Source organism: Euprymna scolopes, chromosome 3 (assembly GCF_053919585.1).
Source record: "Euprymna scolopes isolate OS-2025 chromosome 3, ASM5391958v1, whole genome shotgun sequence".
NCBI lineage: Eukaryota > Metazoa > Mollusca > Cephalopoda > Sepiida > Sepiolidae > Euprymna > Euprymna scolopes.
The window spans coordinates 85925317-85951863 of NC_136484.1; the positions used below are offsets into that span (position 1 = coordinate 85925317).

The window sequence follows — 26547 nt, forward strand, 5'->3', positions numbered from 1 at the left end:
TGAAATAATCAGCCCAGGCAATATATCAAACATATTATTTAAGTAAGGGGGAGCGACATAGTAGATTAAAGTTATGAAAATTATTGTCGAAATTAGTAACATATCCAAGAATTATGAAAAATGATGAAATGTGAGTTACTTGATTGGTGTGTTTGTAATGATATAATAAGCCCAGACAATATATCAAATATATAATATAAGTAGGAGGGAGAGGCATAATGTGGGGTTTTAATTATAACATTTTTTTTGTCAAAATTAGTAACATATCCAGGATTATGAACAAAGATTAAATGTGAGTTAATCGATTGTGTGTTTATATTAAAATAATCAGCCCAGGAAATATATCAAAGTAATTATGTTAGTAAGAGAGGGCGATAAGGATGGTTTAAATTATGAAAAATAATTGTCGAAATTAGTAACATATCCAAGAATCATGAAAAATGATAATGTTAATGCATTAGTGTGTTTGCAATGAAATAAGACCAGCCAATATATCAAAGTTATTATTTTAGTAAGTGGGGCGATTATTTGGGTTAAAATGATGAAAAATGATTGTTGAAATTAGTAACATATCCAAGAATTATGAAAAATGACGAAATAACAGTTGATTGGTGTGTTTGAAATGAAATAATCATCCCAGGTAATATATCAAAGTTATTATTTTAGTAGTGGGGGTTGATAATGTGGGTTAAAAATATTGAAAATAATTGTCGAAATGAATAACATATCCAAGAATTAAGAAAATTGATGAAGAGTGATGTAATTAATAGTTGTTTTTTATTAAATAATCAGCCCAGACAATATATCAAAGTAATTTTTTAGTAAGAGATGGCGATGAGGATGGTTTAAATTATAAAAAAACTTATTGTCGAAATTAGTAACATATCCAAGAATTACGAAAAATTACGAAATGTGATTTAATTGATTGGTGTGTTTATAATAAAATAACAAGACAATATATCAAAGTTATTATATAAGTAAAGGGGAAGGAGATAAGGAGGGCATAAATTATGAAAAATGATTGTCGAAATTAGTAACATATCCAAGAATTATGAAAAAATGATGAAATATTAGTTAATTGATTGGTGTGTTTGTAAGGAAATAATCAGCCTAGACAATATATCAAAGTTATTATTTAGTAAAGATGGAAGGGCGAAAATGATGGTTAAAATTATAAAAAATGATTGTCGAAATAAGTAACATATCCAAGAATTATGAAAAATGATTAAATGTGATTTCATGCATTAGTGTGTTTGTAAATAAAATAATAAGCCTACACAATATTTCAAAGTTATTAGTTTATTAAGGAGGGGGCGGTAATGTGGGTATAAATTATGAAAATTTATTATCGAAATTAGTAACATACCCAAGAATTATGAAAAATGATGAAATGGAGGGTAATTGATTAGTGTGCTTGTAATGAAATAATCAGTCTAGCAAATGTATCAAAGTTATTATTTTAGTAAGGTTGGGTGACAACGTTGGTTTAAATTATAAAAAAATATTGTCGAAATTAGTAAGATATTCAAGAATTACGAAAAATGATGAAATGTTAGTTGATGTGTGTGTGTAATAAAATAATCAGCCTAGACAATATATCAGTTATTATTTTAGTAAAGTATGTTATATGGTGAGTTTAAATGATTAAAAATTATTGTCAAAATTAGTACCATATCCAAGAATTATTAAAAATGATGAAATGTGAGTTAATTGATAATTGTGTTTTTTTTATAAAATAATCAGCCGATACAATATATCAAATTTAATATTTTAGTAAAGGGAGGGGCGATAATGTGGGTTGAAATTATGAACAATTATTGTCGAACATAGTAACGTATTCAATAATTATGAAAAATGATAAAATGTGAGTTAATTGGCCGGTGTGTTTGTAATGAAATAATCAGCCCAGGAAATATATCAAAGTTATTATTTTAGTAAGAGGGCAGTACAGTTTTAATAAAAAACTAGAATAATATGATTGTGCTTTCATTCATGCTGAACAGAACGCTCACAGCATGCCCAGCAACAATATATCACATATGAAAAATGCTGCTGTGGAATTTTCACAGGTCCCGCTAGTTATTATTATTATGCTTAGACAGTACAGTCGATGGAGTGTGAATAGTCCATCATTTTAATGCTACAAAAACATTTGATTTTTTCTGTTTTAAAAATAACAAAAGAATTTTCAAATTCATAAAGAATTTATCTAAAATGATAACTTACTATTTTTATGAACGCGTGCAACAATATCCATATCATTTTCATGCACATAAATATATGCGGATTTACCAACAATTTCTTCAACTTGGAAACCTGTTAATTGTGAAAACCTGTAAAAATAACAAATACATAAAACATTTATGAAATTTATGCACCTTTTTCTTTTCTTTCTTTCTTTTTTTTACTATGAAATTTATGCACCTTTTTCTTTTCTTTCTTTCTTTCTTTTTTTTTTACTATGAAATTTATGCACCTTTTTCTTTTCTTTTCTTTCTTTCTTTTTTTTCTTACAAAATGAATTTCTGCCCAAGGATCACTAGGAGATAAGGGTTATTGAGGTTGACAGGTAGACGATGAGTCATTGACGGGATTTGTAAACGATGCTTGTAACTAACCAGATATTATTTAAGAGGACGGCTCAACAAGCACTGGAATTAAAAACTACAATGTTATAGTCAACCAGAAAGCAGTCTCATGGTACTGTGTTTCACAGATGGGTAGATCTTAGAATGAAACTTTGCTCATGGAAGTCCTGCTTAGTTCAAGATACAAAGAGAGAAAATAAAATATTGACAGTGGTTGTAGCGAGACAACTTTTGTTGAAATTCAGTTGAGTACCTAACACGAAAATAGAGCAGAGAAAGACTAGCAACAGTTCTTTTAGAAAAATGTTGTAGGGAGAAAACATTACCCACTAGATTTTAAACTCGGTTTTGTACTTTGTCAAGGTATGGATACTTTGAGTGACATCTCTGAAGATTTGGCAACAGTACTCCATCTTAGAATGTATTTGACTCTTATATAGGTAGAGGAGTGAGATACTTTCTGGAGTGGTAGAATGATCCAACCATCTTTCCAGCGACCTTGGCAATGGACTTGATTTAAGTATTCTCAGGTCTGGAATGTAGGTCAGTCCTAGAAACTTATTAAAACATGGCTTTTCTTCAAGGAGTAAGCCATTCATTTCAGTTGGTGCAGAGTGAGGATCAGAGTGCTAATGGTGAAAAGAGAGAAGATTAGTTTGAAACATATTAAAAGTAACCAACCACTTGTCGTCCCATTGCATGATGTGCTCCAGGTTGAAAGAGACGGAATCAAAAAGATCTTAATTGAAGTGTTGCCATGGTTATGTTATCTACATAGATGCTAATGAATGATTTTAAAATGTGGCTTGAGAAATCATTAATAGAGATCAGGAAGAGGGTTGAGCCCAGAATACATGACAATGTTGATACTACAAGCACCAGATTTCTATCCATCAATGACTGATTATATGAAAGTATTTTTATCGCTTGGGAAGTTGCATACAAAATTGCTAATATAAAAAATTTTATAATCTTCATCATTTTTTAATATAAATTTTAATTTTAAAAGTATCCATACAAACCATATTTTCTATTAGTGCAGAATACATTCTCATAATAATGAACTGATGTTGTCATAATATAAAATAATTTTCGGGTTTCTGAAGCTAAAACTTTTATCAGACCTATTTATAAAAGTAACAATCATATAATACCCAACAAGGTCAGATACCTAACAATTTCGAAATTTGAAAATAACAGATTTTGAGGCTGCAAAATGTGCACAAAAACATTCTTCCATTTTTTTTTTCTGATTCAATCAATAAAATGGGTGTATGTTTTAAATAAGAAAACTTTAAAAGTTCCATCCATTTTGTTGCAAACTCCACTCATTACAAAAGCGTTTCTTCAGAGTGAAGGTCCTTTTGAGCTGAAGCATCCTGGAAATTAAACCATATTCGATCAAGCCGAACTGCCGGAGACAAGGAAATAAAAAGATGAGAATTTCGTTTACATGGGTAAAAACACAAACACTTCTATTTACATTTTGTACTTTTTAAAAAACATTTTCTAATAGTTGTATGATAAGTTGGATGGAGTGTGAATAAGAATAATCACTACTTAGAAATATAAATGGCATGTGTTATGAATTGAGAAACTACTGTGGATTGACATTTATTTTGATAAACAATCTCTAGCTATCAAATGTTGGCAGGGTGACAATTGCAAGAAATTGCAAAACATAATTTCATTAACCGTTAGGATGAGAATTATCATATGCCATTTTGTCCCTCCTTCACTCTCTACCTTGTGACTAAGAACTTTTGAATTCAAAAGAAGTTTGTCAAGTTTTATCTTTGGATTGGGAAAGATGAGAAATATGATCACAAATTTTGTGTCGGCAAACAATACTGTAGCACCACCAACAAAACTGTTCCTACATGGTGATGACACGAACACGATTTGTGATATCCACATGAATGGTCTATTATAACAGTTCTGATTTGAGATTGACAATTGTTTATATAGATATGTTTGGGGTTTTTTTGTGTTATGATGATTGATAATTTGGATTATTCAGATTACTGTTCTCATCTCGGATATTATTTTCATAACATTTAAGCAAATCTAACCTCTGACTTTAAGTGCATCTTGTTGAGATTCTGTATGGAACTTTGTACATTTAATTAAAAATCAATTAGAACTTCAAATTAAGACTGTAATGGTTGAGTTCAATTTGAAATTCTGTACAAATTCTCAAGTTTGATACAAAACTTTCTGAGTTCAACTGATCCAATTCAGCTATATTTAGTTGATTTCTATTGTTGCCAAGTGCTGGGCAGAGAAAATGTCAGTGAGAAGTCTGTATGTCATCTGATGACACATATTTCTCACAGAGTTCAATTTCACAGGGAAAACTCAGAAGTGACCAAGAACTTCTATGAGTTTCTAGTCCCAAAACTCTCTCCCCACCCCAACTCGTCTAATTGCAACCACATGGACTATCGTATGTGGGGCCCTGTTGAAATAGACACCAAGGACAAGCTGATTACCAGGATCAAACTAATATTCAGGCATTTCTCCAAAACCCTGCAAAGACCAAGTAATGGAGGCTTAGAGTGGCTTTTTCAATAAAAGCATATTCTCCAAGCGATACACTTGAATTTTCTTTTCCTTACAAAAATGTCAAATTTGTTTCAAACCCTGCATATTTTATTCGTTGTGATATTAGAACTGAGAAATAAAATATGTTTTACATTATATTTTAAAAACATGCAATTCTAATTTCCTTTCCTATTCTAAATTTCAACAACTTTTATTAGGTCATCATTGAAATAATACATTTCTATTTCATTTAAATACAAACTCATAATTATGTTTTCGAATTTTGAGATGGGGAATGATTATTTGTATTATTTGAACTACTCTCCTCTGGGTTATATTCACAATGTTTCAGTGCATTTTCTTGAACTTGTAAACCTTCTAGTTGAACATGGACTGAATTTTCAACAAGATACACCTTTTTTAAAAACCCATTTCATCAAATAACTAAGAATTAAAATTCAGTATAGCTTGTCGAGTCCAACTAGTAATAGTGCTCATAATCCAAACCAAATTCATAAATTTAATTATATTTTGTGATTTCACAGTTATGATTGGGCTGGAAGAAGAAACAGCACTATTTCTAATAAGTTTGTAAATATATGTTTCAATTGGAAACTGCATAGGTTGACAGTTTTCTGAAATATGTATCAGATCGAAGAATAATTCTAGTTTACAAAGTCATAGAATGATGAATATAAAATATATGATATTAAGCAAAGCATAATGAGTTTAGATTGGTTGGATATGTCATATGATTCATCCCCTCGCCTTGCTTGGCCTCTTTGACATACTGAATGACTTTGTGCCATAGTAGATCCGAATGTCAGATATTTTACTAGTCCAAATTTTATGCCATTGAATTCTCAACATTTAGGACTAGCTGTATATACCCGGTGTTGCCCAGTTGAAATATATTGCCAAGCGGAGGGATTAGTCAGATTTATGATTAGATTTATGATACACTAAATATCTTAACTTGTTACAAAAAGTGATCACATGTTAGATTTAGGGAAACATAAATCACATCCATCTTGGTTTATGAAAATAAAATTTGAAGTAATTCTCATAGCTTAAAGGGGAACTAACTCTCATTCCTTAAATAAATAAACTTCTTGTTTTAAACTCAACTATTGTCAACTATTAATAATTGAAAATATATTAAATTGGATATAAATTAAAATAAAAATTAACAAATTAACTTTAAATAATATTTCTAAATATAACAAAATGATTCTATTACAACAAACAATAACATTGAGCTAATTATTAAAATAGATTTTCTTTAATGTAATATGCAAATGAGGTTACTCATTGAATGTAGATTTCTTTTGAATCAATAGTATATATAGAAATCATGCTGTAATAAAAGTGTATATACATTTTTCAGTATGAAAATAAGTTTGTGAAACTGTGTACCTTTTGTATATATTAATTAAATTGTGAACAGATAGGAATATGACTTTATTATAATAGATTAGTAATATATGAACAGACAACATCCTGAATAATTTCTAGAAGAAGGCACAAGCATTCTTTGATTTTAAAAAATCTATCATATAACTGGCAGTTGTCTGTGTATGTTTGTATGTCCAGCTAAAAGTCAAAAACACCACAACAAACATCCATAAAGTTGGTATTTTCTTGATCAGACTTAGTCTTAATGCTTTTATTTTTGATAAATTATAAAATACAAGTAATAGAAAAATATTAATAGTAAAATTTCGAAAATGTATTTATTCTTTGAGTGTAACAGATTTAACAGGGGAGGATTGTTTTTCATTCATTTTCTAATGTTGATTATCTAATGATTTGGAAAGAAATTGCTGACTTGTTTTCAAAACCGGAAATGAGTCAGCATTTTTTTAAATATAAATTTCAGTACATGCTTATTCCAAATTTTATACTAAAGTTATTTATTGGGTAAAAAACTGAAAAGATGAATAAAGAAGCCTCCAGAGTTTTATCTTTTTTGACTATTCCACAACAAATAAATTTTACTTCTCAGAGAGAGGAAACTTGGTTTTAGTAGTGCTTTGGATCCCTCCTTACTTTTACAAGTACTCAGTATTCTAGATACAGAATTTCTCTGTCGTTTTGTTGGTATTGATTAAGGAGCCATAATCTAAAGTCTTCAATATTCTAGACAGAGTAGGTAGTAACCGAAAAGTGTTCAATATACTAGTAGATAGAGCAAGTGTGTTTTAGAAAACTCAGCATTTTTTTTTTTTTTTTTTCAAATTTAAAAATTAGTAGATGCTAACTCCAAATTTAATTTATTTCTAAACTACTGTCATTATCACTATCATTTCTCTCCAAAGAAAAAGGGAGAGAAACTTGATTTTAGTAGTGCTCTAGAGACCTTAATTTTATTTGGGTGTTTCAGTACAGCTCTGAAGGCCGTCTAAGTTTTTTTTTTTCACTCACTCCTCACTTAAAAAAAAAAAAATTTCTCTTCTAGGGTGGCAGGAACTTTGGTTTAGTAGATCTCTGGAGCCTCCCTAATTTTAAAAATGATCAATATCCTAGATCCTAAAACAAATGTTTTTAAATGCAGTGTCATTCTGGATACAGAGCTTTCCTCTTAGTTTGTTGAGATTGTTGAGGTGACATAATCTTAAATGCTCAATATCTTTGATAGAGCAGGTAATAACTTAAAAGTGGTCAATATTCTAGCTAGAGTAACACAGCTTAAACACAGTGTTACCTGGGAGAAAGAACTTCCCATTCTTTATGCTATGATGCTATATACTAGACAAAGGACATGATGTCCGAGAGTCATAATAGCAATTATACAGTATAATATCTGATAAATAAAATAGAATAGTCACTGCAAAGTGCTTAATATATTGGATGAAGCAGATATGAGAAAACCCACATCGGTGTGCTTTTTTATATTTTTCCCAAGAAAAGTTACCCGGTGTTGCTGGGAGTCATAATAGTAATATTACAGAATCACATTTGGTAAGTGTAAATCAGTGTGCATATGTTTCTGTCTAAAAGTCAAAAGCTACATAAGATAGTCTCAGAAACTACATAGGATACATGCTTATGAATTCCTCATTCATTTTCTTTCATTTTATTTCATTCATCCTTTTCTTCAAATTATTGTGAAATAGGAAGTGGAAGAAAAGAATTAGAAATTGATTGAACCTATTTATTCTATGCAGCATTGTCCGTTAAGATTATAGTAATACTTTTTTAAGTGGATATGTTAAATCTCTTTGGACTGTTGTCTTTATCAACATAATTTATCTTCATATTATTTTGAAATGTGGCATAAAAAAATTACTAATTGATTGGGATCAATAGATTGTACTCCGTGTTGTCCGGGATCAAAATATGTAAGATTATAGAATTACTTTTGATAACTCCTTTCATACTATGATCTTTATCAACATCACTTACCGTCATACTATTGTGAAAAAGAAGAGGGGGACAAGAAATGAAGAATAGATTGGCACTATCTGTTCTACTTGGTTTTGTTCAAAATTAAAAAATATCTGTATCTGTTCCTCATTTAAAAAAGGAGAATACAAATAGTGTAAATTCTGAACTGTGATTGGCTGATTCTGTAGTCAGCTGACATAATTCTTTTCAAGCGGAAATACTGATAATAAAAATGATATGATCATTTGCATGTAAACAGGAATTCTTTTTACCTATTTAATGAAAAACTATGAAACACTCAAGCTTCTTTCAATGTAGAGAAATTAGGTAGGTGTATGTGAGCACAATTGAATTAATGTCAAATAAATTGATAAAGAATTGAACATTATTGAAAATAATTACCATTCACAAGAACCACGTAATATTCCATTGCATGGACAACTGCAAAAAAAAAAAAGTGAATAGATTTTAGTTTTGGAATGAGACAAGTATTTTTGATCATTTACTTTGTTAAAACTGTTTTTTTTTTTTATTATTTATTTCAAATTGTTCAATATGTTCCTCCATTTTTGGTTGCATGTCATTATTAACAAGTTTGGAGATTTGTTATACTCGTTCAAGCATAACTTTAAGAGGCTCCGTCATCCATCTGTTACACGTTAGTTCGATTATTGCATTGCAATACAAAAATCAAGCATCGTTTTATTGAAATAAAATTGTTTGACATCATGATGTCATTCTGCACCAGCTAAGTCTTGATGACAAAACTAGAAACCAAAACTATTTTATTAGCAATTTTATCTCAAAGATAAATTATGTAACTTTTTAGACAATTGACTTTTAAAAAATTAAAAACTGCAAAAATATTTGAACATATATAAATATCTTTTTTTGATAAATTACAATTGAAAAATATGTAAAAGTTTGGATGAGAAATTTCCCAGAGTAAACTTAGAATAATTGATACATTCGTGGTTCAGTGACAATTCTCATGAGTTCACTGTGTAATAAGAACTTGAATCAATCTGACATGAAAAATTGGTTTCGTTTTTAAGAACCTACAGTATAATAATACTGACCCATTTATACAAAAACTTTGGATGATTTCTGAAACACTATCTAGCCTTTTTTGAACAAACGTAGAATGATGAACAGATTAAATTTGATTGGCCAACTTGAAAAATTTTGACTATGATTTTATAGTTTAGTACACAAAGTGTACTACATTATAATACATATTCGTGCTTTTCATGGAAAGTTTTGATCGAATTTTGACTTAAATTTAAACTTAAATCGTATGAACTTTCAAATTATTAGTGAATTATTTAAATTTGGTTTGATTTTTGTGCTTGTCTAACTTTCATGTGTTTGATTAAATGATTAAAATTATTGACTAACTTTTGGTCGATATCCAAAACTCTTCCATTTAAATCGTGTTTGCTTATGTAACGCATATGAGAAGTTTCATTGAACATGGATATTTCCTGGACAAAAGTAGAAACCAAAGATTTCACAACGGCCACCAACCATTTTTCATCTGTAATATAAGAAATGAAAAACGATTTGTAATTATTTAAAATAAATTTTATGTTCACATATTTATGAAAATTGCAATTCCATCTTTAAATATTAACCAATTTGTTTTCACATAAGTTTCGATCATTTTTCTCTCGTACTTGTTATTTTCTTCTAAATTATTTTCTGTAATCCACTCTTAAACTGGAACTAAAATACATGATGCTAACATGTCAATCATTGTTGTAAACCAGAAAGTTGTGACTAACAGGAAAAAACATGGTAGGCATGTGTTGAAATTTCTTAGATGAGACTTCCTAACTTTCATAGATTGACAGTTTAATTTTTACTAATCTTCTTACTGCAGCCTCCTCTCTCGGTTTTTAATCCAAACTTCACTGTATAAAATGGTCAAGTTCTGTTTAGTAAGGCTCATTTTACCAAATGAATATGGTCAGACAAACAATGGAAATATTTGGGTCGGGCTTGTGTTTGGGTACTAATTTTTACTAGAATGTTACTTTGCTTATCCATTATTCCAGAAAGTAATTTTCCATTTTGTCTAAAATTTTTATTTTGTATTTACTCCTTAATATATAATTCTAAAAAACTGAGTGATTAATAATGAAATAAAGAGAAAGTTTACCTTTTATCTGTTTATAATATTGACTGGAAGTTTTCAGTTGTCCCATTACATGTACAACTTGATAGTCCAAAGCATATTTATTTCTCTTGGCCATTCGAAGGGTAAAGTTTTTTTGTGCAGATTTCAGTAATGCATCTGCTAAGAAGAAAATACTTTAAAAGGTTTTGACGAGGATATTAAGAAATAACATTAACACATGCATATTACACAGGTACAACATTTACTTGGTTTTGTAATTTAATATATTTGTTATCCGATTTTGATGATGGTTCACTAATGTTGTTATTTTCACTGGATTACCCAGGATGAATACATAGAATATTGTTTTGAATTAATCATGCAGAAGTTAATGAGAATATATGTATGGAACTTCATCTTATCTTGGGACATCAGGTTATAATTCTTCTGGAAATTTGCAAATGTCTGTTTAGCTATTTCAAACAATATATCACTTTTCTTAAATCATCGATCGCTTTGATTTAATTAGATGCTGCAAATGTGTTTGAAATGTATATTTCACTACAAACATGTTTTGAAAAAAAAAAGTATCAGTTTTCCTTTTTTTCTATTTTGGAGACAAAATGTCTGTGTTCAATTAAAAGGAAATTCTCTCTTTTTTATTTTTAATTCAAATGAAAAATCTTTTCAAATTTATTGGTCTGTTTTATCATCTGTATTCAATCTAAAGATGTGAATACAAATTATCTATGAGGTTTCTCTTAGACAACCGCCATCTTTTCCTCAGAGTTTTCCATTTGACAAATGATTCATACCTTGAACACCACCGTCTTTAAACTGCATCTGGAACTGAATCTGATCATCTGGATGAATCAAATTATAGACTGACTGACCAATAACATCTACCTACAAAGAATCAATAATATATTCATCTGTTAAGCAATATAAAGGATGATAATTCCAAAGAAAATGTGGAAGAACAGTGGAAGGATACATCGTTGGAGCTAACAGACCCGACTTGTGAATAAAGGAAAGGCATAGAATGACATGGTGGTAGAATGTGTCAGTAGATAAAAAACTGAATGCGGATGAGTATCATCAGTATGAGTTCTGTATTTAAGAATTCAGGTGATCAGTCATGTCCCTCTCAGTACAGACCAATAAGTTTCCTATATGTCATGAGTAAGTTGCTGGAATCTGTGTTAAATAGAGAAGTAGTCAAACACCTTGGCAAAAATAACCTTGGTGATATGCAATATGGTTTCTGTTCTGCTAGATCTACAGCAGATGTGCTAACGGTTATATCTCATAGGATTAGCGAATGTCTCGATAGAGGCTTCCTTTCTAGAGCAATTGCTCTTGACATATCAAAGGCCTTTGATAGGGTATGGCATAAAGGCCTAATTTACAAAATCTCCAACTACGGTATAGCTGGAAATGTCTTCTCAATTATTACATCATTTCTCTCTGATAGATTCATAAGAGTAGTGGTTGATGGGCAGAAATCAGAAGCCTACAGTATTAATGCTGAAGTTCCTCAACGGTCCATCCTGGGCCTAATTCTTTTCCTGGTCTACATCAATGATCTCCCAAATCACATCCAAAGATCATTCATTGACATTTATGCTGACGACAATACCATCTATGGCATCAAAGGCCGTAAATGACTAAGTTCTCTCTGATTCTCTATCTTCTGATCTTGAGCACGTGGTACAATGGGGGGAAAAAGGTGGCTAGTTACTTTTAATGCATCTAAAACCAAGCTTCTACCTTTTCATCATCAGCGTTCTGATCCCCATCTGGCATCAATTGAAATAAGTGGCTCTTGTCTCGGAGAGGCTCTATGTTTTGACAAGCTTCTGGATTTGACCTTTACTCCTGATCTGAAATGGAACACCTACATCAAATCTGTTACCAAAGTCACTGGAAAAATGGTGGGATCGTTCTACTGCTCCATTAAATATCATGCTGCTGATGTAATTCTCTATCTATATAAAAGTAAGGTACGTCCAATGATGGAGTACTGTTGTCACATCTGGGCAGGAACTGCTAGAAGCAGCTTATCCTGCCTTGACAGAGTTCAAAATAGATTTCATAGCCTATTGATTTTCTCTTCCCTGCAACCTCTTTTCACAGAAGAGGCATTGCAAACCTGTCTCTGCTTTATCACTATTTTCATGGCAAGTGCTCGTCTGAGCTTCAATCTATGTTCCCCCTTGCCAAGCTTTCACGAAAAACACTCGTCTAGTTGAAACCACTATCAATAATTTCACCCACTCATTATCTGTGCCTAAATCTAAACTTAGATTCCATGAACAAAGCTTCTTTCTTAGAACTGCATGCCTGAGGAACTCTCTTTTGTTTGCCTGTTTTCCAGCTGACTACAATTTGGTAGACTTCAAGTCCAATGTAAACAAATTCTTGATGAATCGTCCCCTTAAGTAATGAAATTTACCAAATTTCCACTACTAACGATTACTATGATATTATCCCATTGACTACTATACACTGAATAATCCTTATCCTCGAGTGGTCTCCAGGCCTTGATAAGTGGTGATTCCTATGTAAAAAAAAAAACTGATAGTAAAGAGGACAGCAACAGCAAGATGGAGGCTGAGCAAGCCAGGTTTCCAAATACGATACAAAAGGATGATCAGAAGAATGAAAAATTCAAGATAGCTAAAGAGATTGCGAAGGTGGTCAACAGGGATGCTTTGAAATGGTGCTTTGAGAAACTAACGAAGACTGAGTTTTCATAGAACTAAGAAAATGTAGAACTCACAGAAGTTGTATTTGGTCCAGCTGTCAGAATTATGAACCAAATATGGGAAGCTGTGAATAAGATGAGGGATAAAGCTGCATTGTTGCAGAAATGTTGAAGGCTGCAGGAGAAATAGGCATTGAGATGATCACAAGACAAATTGGATAATAAAAAATAGTTTATCCTGAAAGATAGAAAACTTAGTACAACTGTGAATTATTTCAAGTATAAAGTGCAAATATTAGATAAACGTAATTACATATGTTGAAAGTCTGATAACTCTTGTATCTCTATTACCTCCCTTTCCCTGTACATATCCCATAATCCCTTTTGTTCTTCCACTTTTTACAATAGAGTTCTCATCAGTCAACACGTGTATCTATTTTCCTCCTTTGAATTCCTGTTCATTTTTGTCTCTATTCCACTAAAATGCACCACTCAACAGGTTATAGGCCCAGAAGTATAATGGAAACAGATGGAGCAGATAATCTTTCGACAGAGATGAAGCCAAATACGAAATTTGGGAAGTAAAATTCTTAGGCCATTTACCTACGCTCGGTCTAAAAGACGCCATCTTAGGCGTAAACTCTACAAATGAACACGACGATGAAAGAAATGAGGAAGCATATGCCAAACTGGTACAGTTTCTAGACGATAAAAGCTTATCCCTGATAATGAGAGAAGCTGCAGACAATGGAAGAAAATCTCTAAAAATATTACGCAAACATTACGCAGGAAAAGGGAAGCCTAGAGTCATTTCTTTATACACCCAACTAATGTCTCTCAAAAAGAATAGCGATGAAAGTGTTACGAACTACGTTATAAGAACAGAAACCATTCTAACAGCCCTCAGAAATGCCTGACAGACAGTGGATGATGCTCTAATCATCGCGATGATATTAAAGGGATTACCTAACCAGTTCGACCCATTTTCTATATATGTGATTCACAGCAACAAAGAACTAATGTTCTCCGTATTTAAAACCGAGCTTCACAGCTTTGAAGAGACTCTGAAGCACAAAAACGAGTCTAGCAGCGACGACGTGATGAAACTAACTTCCTCCCTTTCGAGAACTGCTGTAAGTAACAACGAACGAGACACTACATGCTACATGTGCGGCGGAAAAGGGCATATATCTACAGACTGTGCCAACAACAAACGAAAAATGTGGTGCAACTACTGCAAAGCCACCACTCATAAAAGAGAGTCTTGCCACTACAAACGTAGGGACACTATGAAAAAGGCAGCGGACATTGAAGAAGAATATACATTCACATTCAAAATGGAGGACTACCACGTGCGGAAGACGACGTCACCCACGGGTTTGCTTGTTGACGCTGGTGCCACTTCTCACCTCATTAGGGATGAAAAGAAATTTAAAAATTTCGACCAAACATTCCAGCCAGAAAACCACTACATGGAGTTAGCGGACGGAACAAAAACCAGTGGCGTTGCATTAAAAAGAGGAGACGCAGAAATACACTTAGTAGACAAAAATGGAAACTGCGTCACAGTTACTTTAAAAATGGCGTTATTGATACCTTTCTACCCACAAGACATTTTCTCCATAAAAACTGCTACTAAAAATGGAGCAACAATCATTTTTAAAGAAAATAAAAATGAACTCGTATATAAAAAGAAGGTTCAAAATATATGTACGTAAAAGACTGTACTATTTAACGACTACACAGAATGAAAGCACCGAAGACAGCTGCCATCAATGCTATGACATCGACACATGGCATAAAATACTCGGCCACTGTAACTATGACGACGTAACGAAACTACCCGCTGTAGTTCGTGGGATGAAAATAAAACCAAAAAACGCAAACAATAGAAATTGCAGTATTTGCATTCAAGGAAAATTCCCTCAAAGCAGAAACAAACACCCGGACGAACGAGCAACCAGCATACTACATCTAGTTCACTCGGACTTAGCCGGCCCTATAAACCCGGCAGACTTAAACAGAAATCAATATGCTGTCTCGTTCACCGATGATTTCTCCGGTGCTGTATTTGTGTATTTTATTAAAAATAAAAGCGATATCACACTCGCCGCCGAAAAATTAATTGCAGATATCTCACCCTACAGCAAAATAAAAATACTGAGGACAGATAACGGCTCAGAATTTAAGTCGAACGATTTCCAGAAATTAGTCCGCAAAAACAAAATTAAACATGAGACCTCAGCACCGTACTCACCTCACCTGAAACAAACTCCATATTACGAAATAACCGGGAGGAAACCCGACCTCTCGAAAATGCACATCTTCGGTTTGGTGTGCTACACCTACTCCAACACAAGAGGGAAACTGGACCCAAAATGTCAGAGAGGAATATTTATCGGATACGACAGAAACAGCCCAGCATACCTAATCTACCATCCTGAAAGTGGGAAAGTGTATAAACACAGACAAGTAAAATTCATCAACAACTCTGACGTACAACAAAACCAAACTTCTCCACCAAGCAATAATGACGAGGACTTCCTCAAAAGAGATTTGACAAAAATCTAAAACCGAAAGAAGACCGAGAACAGTCTAGTGTTGATGAACCACTCAATATCATAGAAGAAAGCAGTTATACACGGAGATACCCAGAGCGGGAACACAAGATACCCAGCTACTTAGAGGACTATGTAACGACAGTTCAAGACGAGAGTGGTCACACATCTGTCAATCTCGACTACTGCTACAAAGTCACACATGGTGTACCACACACCTATAAAGCAGCTACGACCTCTCTAGTTGCACAATATTGGATCAAAGCAATGCAGGAGGAAATCAATTCCCTGAAAGAAAACGACGTGTACAAGCTGACACTTCTACCCAAAGGCAAAACAACAATCAGCGGTAGATGGGTATATAAAATTAAAGAAAACCCTGACGGATCCCCGAAATACGAAGCAAGATTTGTTGCAAAGGGTTACGACCAAACCAAGGGGGTAGATTATACAGAGACTTTCTTCCCAACAGCTGACATCATATCAATCTGCATACTAATGCAAGTAGCTATCCAATACGATCTCATCATACACCAAATGGACGTCAAAACGGCGTACCTCCATTGACCACGAGATTTACATGGAGCAACCAGAGGGATTTGAAGTGAGATGGAAAACGGGCGAGAAACCAGTCTGTATGTTAAACAAATCCCTATATGGACTGAAACAATCAGAATCAAACCCTGCACGACCACCTCACCAAAAATAGTTTCATTCAGAATAGAGTGGATCATTGAGTCTACATGCGACACAACAGCAAGGAACGAATCACCATCATCTCATGGGTCAACAATTTAATTATCGCAGCCAATAATAATGATTCGCTCAACACTACCAAGCAGAGTTGATGTCCGAATTTTAGATGAAGGACTTTGGAAAACTCCGGCATTTCCTAGGAATAGACTTCGACATAACTCAAAGTCGTATACTGATGAGCCAGGAATGGTACGTCACAAAAATACTGGAAAGGTTCGATATGACCAATTTCAAACACAGGACAACTCCATGTGAACTAAAGTGTGATCTAACCGAAAATGACTCTGACCTCATCGCCCCCAGAAAGTACTGTGAAGTCGTCGGCAGCCTAATCTATCTGATGATCTGTACCAGACCAGATATAAGCTATATCGTCGGCAAGTTGTCCCAACACTTATCAAAACCGCATGAGCAGCACTGGACAGCAGCCAAACATGTACTGAGGTACATAAAAGGTACTATGCAACACCAACTATGCTATACAAAATCAAACGATCAAGTCCAGTTATTCGCGTACAGCGATGCCAATTGGGCATCAAATCAATACGACAGACACAGTATATCTGGATACTGTTTCAGCTTAACAAAAAGCGGTCCACCCATTTCCTGGAAGTCGAAAAGACAACCCACGGTAGCGTTATCCACATGCGAAGCCGAATATGTGGCATTAGCAAAAACAACCCAAGAAGGTATGTACCTCACACAATTACTAAAAGAAATGGACTGATACAAGGAATACACACCCATTAAAATATTCGAGGACAGTCAAAGCGCTATAGCACTTTCTAGAGACCCAGTGCATCAACAAAGATGCAAACACATAGACATAAAATATCATTTCATCAGTGATGCTTTGAACAATGGCAACATAAAAATTATCTATTGCCCACAACAGACATGCTTGCAGACAGCATGACCAAACCCCCAAACCAAGCAAAACTAGAAAAATTCAAATCACTTTTATTGGGACTTTAAATTCGTCTTTTTTGCCGATATGATGTTCTTATATATACGCATATTCTTCCTTTTTATAAACACACAAAAAAAAGAAACGCTCACACTCTAAGAGCAAGTGGGGGCGTTGAAAGTCCGATAACTCTTGTATCTCTATTACCTCCCTTTCCCTGCACATATCCCATAATCCCTTTTTTGTTGTTCTCATCAATCAACACGTGTGTCTATTTTCCTCCTTTGAATTCCTGTTCATTTTTATCTCTATTCCACTAAAATGCACCACTCAACAACATAGGCTTAAAATTAATGGATCAGGCCCTAAAGGTGATTGAGAGAATTATTGAACTGCAAATAAGAAGTCAGAAAAGCATAGATGAAATGCCGTTTCATGCCTGGCAAAGTACCACTTGTGCTATATTTATCCTAAGGCATATGCAGACAAGGTACTTTGATAAAAAGAATATCTTGTATTTTGTTTTTGTGGATCTGGAGAAAGCTTTTGACAGAGGGCCAAAAGAAGTTGTCTGATTGTCTAAGGTTGATGTCATGGTTGATGAAGGTTATTCAAGCAATATACAGAAATGCTCAAAGTCATGTTAGCATTAAGAGCACATTTAGTGAACGCTTTAAGGTTAAATTAAAAGTGCATAGGGTTCTATACTGAGTCTGTTGCTTTTCATTTGTGTGTTAGAAGCATTAAGTTACATGTGGACATGCTGTATGTTGATGATTTGGTACTTGCCTGTGAAACAATGGAAGATCTATTTGTTAAGATAAACGGTTGGAGGAATGCAATGAAAATTAAAGGTTTGAGAGTGAATATTACCAAAGTGATGATCAGTGGTTGTAGTGTTGGAAATCTCCATTGTAAACACAGGAAAACGTCTATCAGACATGTGTACAGAATGTTATGATCTATGAAAGTGAAACCTGGATGGTAAAGATTGAGGACATGCGTTGCATGGGGAGAAATGATATGATAATGATACAATGGACGTGAAATGTGAGCATTAGTAATAACATGAATCATATTTTCTTTATGGCATATCAACACTTTATGGATCATTTAATGCTGAATTCATTTTGGTAAAAGTTTTCATGCTCTAAGTGTTGCAGATAACAAAGGAGAAATATTTGATATGAATTGGAAAGAATAACAGAATGAAATTTAGTTTAAGCAAAATAAAATATTACAAATAGTTTAAAGCCATTTTAGGATGTTTGTTATATCTCATAGGATTAGCGAATCTCTTTACAAAGGTTTCCTTTCTAGGGCAATTGCTCTTGACATATCAAAGGCCTTCGACAAGGTATGGCATAAAGGCCTACTTCACAAGATTTCCAGCTACGGTGTAACTGGAAATGTTTTCTCAATCATTAATCATTTCTCTCTAATAGGCTCATAAGAGTAGTGGTCAATGGACAAAAATCAGGCCTGCAGTATTAATGCTAGAGTCCCTCAGGGGTCAATCCTGGGCCCAACTCTTCCTAATCTACATCAATGATCTCCAAAAACACATACTTAAATCATTCGTTAACATCTATGCTGATAACACTACCATCTACGGCAACACATCAAAGGCTATAAATGACAAAGTTCTCTCTGATTCTCTCTCCTCTGATCTTGAGCGTGTGGTACAGTGGGGGAAGACATGGCTGGTGACCTTTAATGCATCTAAAACAAAGCTCCTATCTTTACATCATCAATGCTCTGATCTCCATCTGGCATCAATTGAAATGGATGGCTCTCATCTAGGAGAAGCCCCATGTTTTGACAAGCTTCTGGGCTTGACCTTTATTTCTGATCTGAAATGGAACACGTTCATTAAGTCTGTTGCCAGGATCGCTGGAAAGATGGTGGGATCCTTCTACCGCTTCAGAAGATATCTCACTATTGATGCAATTCTCTATCTATATAAAAACCAAGTACGTCCAAGGATGGAATACTGCTGCCATATCTGGGAAGGAGCTGCTAAAAACAGCCTATCCTGCCTTGACAGAGTACAAAATAGACTTTGTGGCTTAGTGGGGGATGCTCTTTTCTCTTCCCTGCAACCTCTCTCCCACAGAAGAGACGTTGCGAGCCTATCTTTGTTTTATCGTTATTTCCATGGCAAGTGCTCATCTGAGCTCCAATCTTTGGTACCCCGTTGCCAATCTTTCATGAAAAACACCCGTCTAGCTGAAACCACTGTCAATAATTTTCCCACTCTTTATCTGTGCCTAAATCCAAACGTAGATTCCATGAACAAAACTTCTTTCTTAGAACTGCACACCTGTGGAACTCTTCCGTCTGCCTGTTTCCTACCTGACTACAACCTGGATGTCTTCAAGTCCAACGTAAACAAATTCCTGATGAAAGTAGACACTTTATTAAATCTCAACACTAATATACTGTACATGCAATAATCCTTATCCCTGAGTGGCTTCCGGGCCTTGATAAGTGATAACCAGCTTGTAAAAAAAAAAGTTAAAATGTTTAACAATAAACAAAAGAATTGACCTTTTTATGTAAAGTGCTTACATAAGAGAGAACAAAGAAATATTTTTGATATATTCACATAAACATGAATCGGTCATGCAGAGTCAGCGTTAAAGTATATTTTGGACTGTAAGAAAAAATTAGTCTCTTGCTTTTTGGCAGCTTGAAAAGACACATTTAGCAAAGATGTAAAAATATAGAGAGACGCTACAAACTAACAAAGACAAGCAGAACATCATGAAAATAAAGCAACAATGATTATAATCCAAAATTGTTATGGTTTTCCTTCGGAGGGAGTATTTCTTTTACAGTGTTTCAACAAGGTGCCAATCACTAGAAGAAAGGAACAGTAAAAGAAGGTATGTCTCATTTTGTCTGTTCACCACGTAGACAAGTATATAATTATTTAAATGAGTAAACACACACACACACACATATGCACTCACAGTAAAGGCGAACAGATGTTGTCTTTTATATATATGTACATTTCCAGAGACACGTTTGATGTCTGTTTATACATGCCATGACGTAACTGGCACGTTTATTTATTGAACACTGTATATACACCCGCTATGAACAAATAGTATGAAAAAATACACATTTATATGAACATGTTTATATAGCACCGCTACACAACATAAGTTGCTAATATTTTTAACTATTCATAGATTACTTTGTTTTGTGTATGTATATTCTGTAAATAAATGTTTTGTAAATAATCTACCAATGATAAATTCTCTTTAACCCAGGTACTGCAATCTGGGATTGAGTGCAACTAAACGTGTGCCACTAGACTCCACACCATACTCCTAAATTAATCGAATAAAATTTTGATTTAGACACAAGTTTCATTATTCTAAAATACTTAATTTTATTTACTTTACCAATAAACTGTTTCCTTTTTCAGTCATCATCAAGTTTATCTTCAACTTCCATCAAATACTAAATATTTTTTTTTAATGAGGAAACAAAATATTTTTTATTCCTAAGTCAATCTTGACAAAATTCTGTTGTAGAATTTTGTCATTTCATTCATTACAACACCGTACCTGATGATATCCCAAATGTTTTGTAATCAATTTGGAAGTGTGGATTATGTTTCCATTTTCTGTCACAACCAACAGAAAACCATCGATAATCTGAAAAATAATAAATACAAGTTGAAATTTCGATACTTTTTTAATCGATTTAATTAAAATTGAAAGTCAAACAAATAATACATTACACCTGTAGCATTTCAATACATTAAATATTACATTACACCTGTAACATTTCAATACATTAAATATTACATTACACCTGTAACATTTCAATACATTAAATATTACATTACACCTGTAACATTTCAATACATTAAATATTACATTACACCTGTAACATTTCAATACATTAAATATTACATTACACCTGTAACATTTCAATACATTAAATAATACATTACACCTGTAACATTTCAATACATTAAATAATACATTACACCTGTAACATTCCAATACATTAAATAATACATTACACCTGTAGCATTTCAATACATTAAATAATACATTACACCTGTAACATTTCAATACATTAAATATTACATTACACCTGTAGCATTTCAATACATTAAATAATACATTACACCTGTAACATTTCAATACATTAAATAATACATTACACCTGTAACATTTCAATACATTAAATATTACATTACACCTGTAACATTTCAATACATTAAATAATACATTACACCTGTAGCATTTCAATACATTAAATATTACATTACACCTGTAACATTTCAATACATTAAATATTACATTACACCTGTAACATTTCAATACATTAAATAATACATTACACCTGTAACATTTCAATACATTAAATAATACATTACACCTGTAACATTCCAATACATTAAATAATACATTACACCTGTAGCATTTCAATACATTAAATAATACATTACACCTGTAGCATTTCAATACATTAAATAATACATTACACCTGTAGCATTTCAATACATTAAATAATACATTACACCTGTAGCATTTCAATACATTAAATAATACATTACACCTGTAGCATTTCAATACATTAAATAATACATTACACCTGTAGCATTTCAATACATTAAATAATACATTACACCTGTAGCATTTCAATACATTAAATAATACATTACACCTGTAGCATTTCAATACATTAAATAATACATTACACCTGTAGCATTTCAATACATTAAATAATACATTACACCTGTAGCATTTCAATACATTAAATAATACATTACACCTGTAGCATTTCAATACATTAAATAATACATTACACCTGTAGCATTTCAATACATTAAATAATACATTACACCTGTAGCATTTCAATACATTAAATAATACATTACACCTGTAACATTTCAATACATTAAATAATACATTACACCTGTAGCATTTCAATACATTAAATAATACATTACACCTGTAGCATTTCAATACATTAAATAATACATTACACCTGTAACATTTCAATACATTAAATAATACATTACACCTGTAACATTTCAATACATTAAATAATACATTACACCTGTAGCATTTCAATACATTAAATAATACATTACACCTGTAACATTTCAATACATTAAATAATACATTACACCTGTAACATTTCAATACATTAAATAATACATTACACCTGTAGCATTTCAATACATTAAATAATACATTACACCTGTAGCATTTCGATACATTAAATAATACATTACACCTGTAGCATTTCAATACATTAAATAATACATTACACCTGTAGCATTTCAATACATTAAATAATACATTACACCTGTAACATTTCAATACATTAAATAATACATTACACCTGTAACATTTCAATACATTAAATAATACATTACACCTGTAACATTTCAATACATTAAATAATACATTACACCTGTAACATTTCAATACATTAAATAATACATTACACCTGTAACATTTCAATACATTAAATAATACATTACACCTGTAACATTTCAATACATTAAATAATACATTACACCTGTAACATTTCAATACATTAAATAATACATTACACCTGTAACATTTCAATACATTAAATAATACATTACACCTGTAACATTTCAATACATTAAATAATACATTACACCTGTAACATTTCAATACATTAAATAATACATTACACCTGTAACATTTCAATACATTAAATAATACATTACACCTGTAGCATTTCAATACATTAAATAATACATTACACCTGTAACATTTCAATTTTTTTTTTAGTTTTAGAAAAGTTCATTTCATATGTTTCTACACGTTTGTCATATGCATATGTTAGGTACGGGCAAAATGAATGCCGATGCTCAAAATGTATAAACATTTTGATCCCTCTCTTTACTTAAAGATGCACCAAAAATCAGGAAATTCACCAATTTTAATGAAATTTTCAGTATTTATTAAATAATGATTGTGGAATATAATGAACTAATTATTTTTATTTATATCTGAATGGAAATGTATTATTTTATTTAAACAAACTATACCTTTTCTAAAGTTATGGTTTTCAGTAGCAAATAAAAAATGCAAGAATTTATTTTTGCTTATTTTTATATAAATAAAGCATCGTAATTTGTCACAATAAAAAAAATAAAACAGTTTTTACAAAAAGCTCCTAAAGTCCGTATTAATGAATTCCATATAACTCGAAGAAAAGTGAATTTCTCGAACTACCAATATTACCATTGAATTAAGCATTGTTTATTTAATATTTTCATACAAAAAAAATTATTATAGCAAAAATATTTCTACTTTTTTTTAAAATTACAGATTTTGCATAATTATTATGTGCAAAATTTAAATTTCCTTGCTCACAAGAATGTAAAACTTTCGGCGTAACATAATTTGTATATAATCTCGAACAATAATTAAAAAAAAAATTAATTTAAAAACAGGAACATAAAAAATAATTAAATTAAAAAATGATAAAAATTGATACAAACGTTCAGAATAGGAATGTACGGATGCACGTCTGGGGGGGGGGGGAAATCTGACACCTCTACCTTCTTTTACTATCATTTCATTTTGAAATAGCGATTCAATTGGCTGAAATTTTGGGCCTCCTTATAATCGTGCTTACAAATCTTTATTTGTTACATTTTTGGCGAACGGTAAATTACTTGCTTTTTGAGGGCTAATTAAGTTATTGTGAGAAATTCCATATACGATCGCCATCTTCCTTGTGTAGGCCGGCCACACAGTTCTAGTAGCCGGTCCATGATTGGTTAATTTTGAAGGAGTCAAGTAAATTGATTGGCACCCTTTTTTGTATCTTGCTTTATTTTTCAGTCTAACAGAAATTCGGCATCGGGATAGACTAAACACAGCGGCTCTCTCTTGAGGGAGCCAAGACAATTCCTTCCAAACAGTTGGTGAACGAAGAACACCTCTCTACAAGCAGAGACAACTTATATTACTGAATTTATCCTAATTGAGGATTACATTCAGGAACTGTTCTGCATGCTTATGTTATATATTGGATCTTATCTCATTTCATCTTGAGTCCCAAGGAGCTTACATTATGCCTAATTATAGGCACCATCATTCCTGCCGAGTTTACCATGAACATTCATGGATCCTTCCAAAGGAACAACGAACTAATATTCCGACAATAGGAATTCAAACTAAAGGCTCTAGGCGTGTGGAGGCAAATTGGACCACTGTTTTGCAAAAGGACTTACCAGAACCAAAGAACTTTCATTGCTGTTATTTGTGAATAAATTTTGAGTTTAAAGGTATGGCTTTTGTTTGTGGAATTTATTTGCTTCTGCAGGGAGGAAATTGAGTTGTGTGAGAAAGAAATTTCTCACATTCTCATTTTTTTGCAAAACGTAGAAAAAAAAGATTCTCATTTTTTTTTGTAAAATGTAGAAAAAAAAGATTCATTTTTTTTGTTAAACGTCTAGTTTAAATATATTAATTTTTTTTTTTTTTTTTTGCAAACGCAATGGTTAGTTTTATATAATTTGTGCAAATTCTTGATTTAAGACGAGCAGATTTTTTTTTCCATAATTTGAGCAAATTATTGTTGATAAGTTTTAACGTAATTCTTAGACCGTAGTTTGTTAACTAAAAAAAAAAGAAGGAAAGGATAAAATTTTTTTTTTTTCTTTTTTGTTAAATCAGAGAAGTAATCTATTTCATAAATGTAACCTATGTCGCTAAAAATTAATAAAAATTAATAAAAATTAATAAGACATTGATAAGTTTCGATTGACGCTATGTTTGCACTTTTAAAAAAGTAAGAAAAAAATTTTGGAATTCTTCTTATATTTGAAATTGCGTTAGATAATAATTTAATTCGATCTTGAAATTAGGGTCGTAAGTTACTAGCGTATAAAATTGCATTTTTTGAATTAAGATCCCACGTAGATCTTTGTACATGACTAATTAAAAAAACTTCGGTTCAGATTCTAGACGTAAAAAAAATAAAACAGGAATTAAGAAACCGTTAATGATTTTTTTTTTCTGTAATTTAAATGTTTAAATGTAAAAGTCACACTTTGAATGTGTCTATTTGCACGCACTGGATATTAATTTGATTTTTTAATTGATTAATTTGAATTTGAGATTACTTTTTTTTTTTTTTTTAATTTTTTTTTATTGCAATTTCACCCCAAAACAAGGCACATTGCCACTTTGCTGTAGTGGGCTACTATCAGCGACATAAGTTACAGGGGTACTATGTGGGGAGTTGGGCAGCAAGATGTAGGTTCACGTTACACTTGAACTTCTGCATGTCAGTACAGTTGGGGAAGCAAGAACTCTGAAAGGAATTCCAAAGTCCAGCGGTTCTGAGGAAGAAACTACTGGAGTAGAAGGCTCTCTTACATTTAGAGATCTCAACTGTGAAGGGGTGGAATTTTGCTGCTTATCGGGTTTGTCAGAGGTACTTACGTCGAGGGGGCACAAGTGCTAATGTTTGATTTGTAATTATGATGCCATGTTTAATGTACACATTGAATATTTTGTGCTTCTGTTGTTGGTTTTCAAAATGATAATGTGAATTGAAATTTTATTAAAAAAAAAAAATTAGCGGACAGAAAAGGGTTTAATTCCCCCCCCCTCCATTTTTTCAGGCATCCTTGGTGTAGCTCGGGAATTTCGAATTCGGTTATAAATGTGTAACTTGACCATATTTCTTAGAGTGTCTGCCCTAAATTTGGGGTCGATTAATTGCTGGCAGTCATTTCGTTAGCGTGGTTTATTTGTGATTACAATTCCGTTTGGAATAATATTGGCGGTTTTCACCACCTTAATATTTGCAGATAATTATATCTCTGTTATTTTATTAATCGTTCTCGAGGGACGAAATATGGCCCTAAAGGAACTTATGACTAAATGTGAGGCCAAAAAGCTGTGCATAAATGCTGTGAAGTGGTTAGAAGTTAACGACCCTTCACCAGATTT

General features: G+C 32.3%; 1 protein-coding gene across 2 annotated transcripts in view; it reads right to left on the reverse strand.

Moving 5' to 3' along the window:
• LOC145256923 (hypoxia-inducible factor 1-alpha-like) overlaps positions 1–26547 on the reverse strand; it is a 162101-nt gene that overhangs the window by 9087 nt on the left and 126467 nt on the right. For both annotated transcript variants that reach the window (XM_080115617.1, XM_080115616.1), the window contains exons 4-9: positions 21145–21234; positions 11454–11544; positions 10681–10815; positions 9918–10056; positions 8922–8960; positions 2227–2333 (exon numbers count right to left, since the gene is read on the reverse strand). In XM_080115617.1, coding sequence (XP_079971743.1) covers positions 2227–2333; positions 8922–8960; positions 9918–10056; positions 10681–10815; positions 11454–11544; positions 21145–21234 — 601 coding nt within the window. The remainder of the gene's footprint in view (positions 1–2226; positions 2334–8921; positions 8961–9917; positions 10057–10680; positions 10816–11453; positions 11545–21144; positions 21235–26547) is intronic.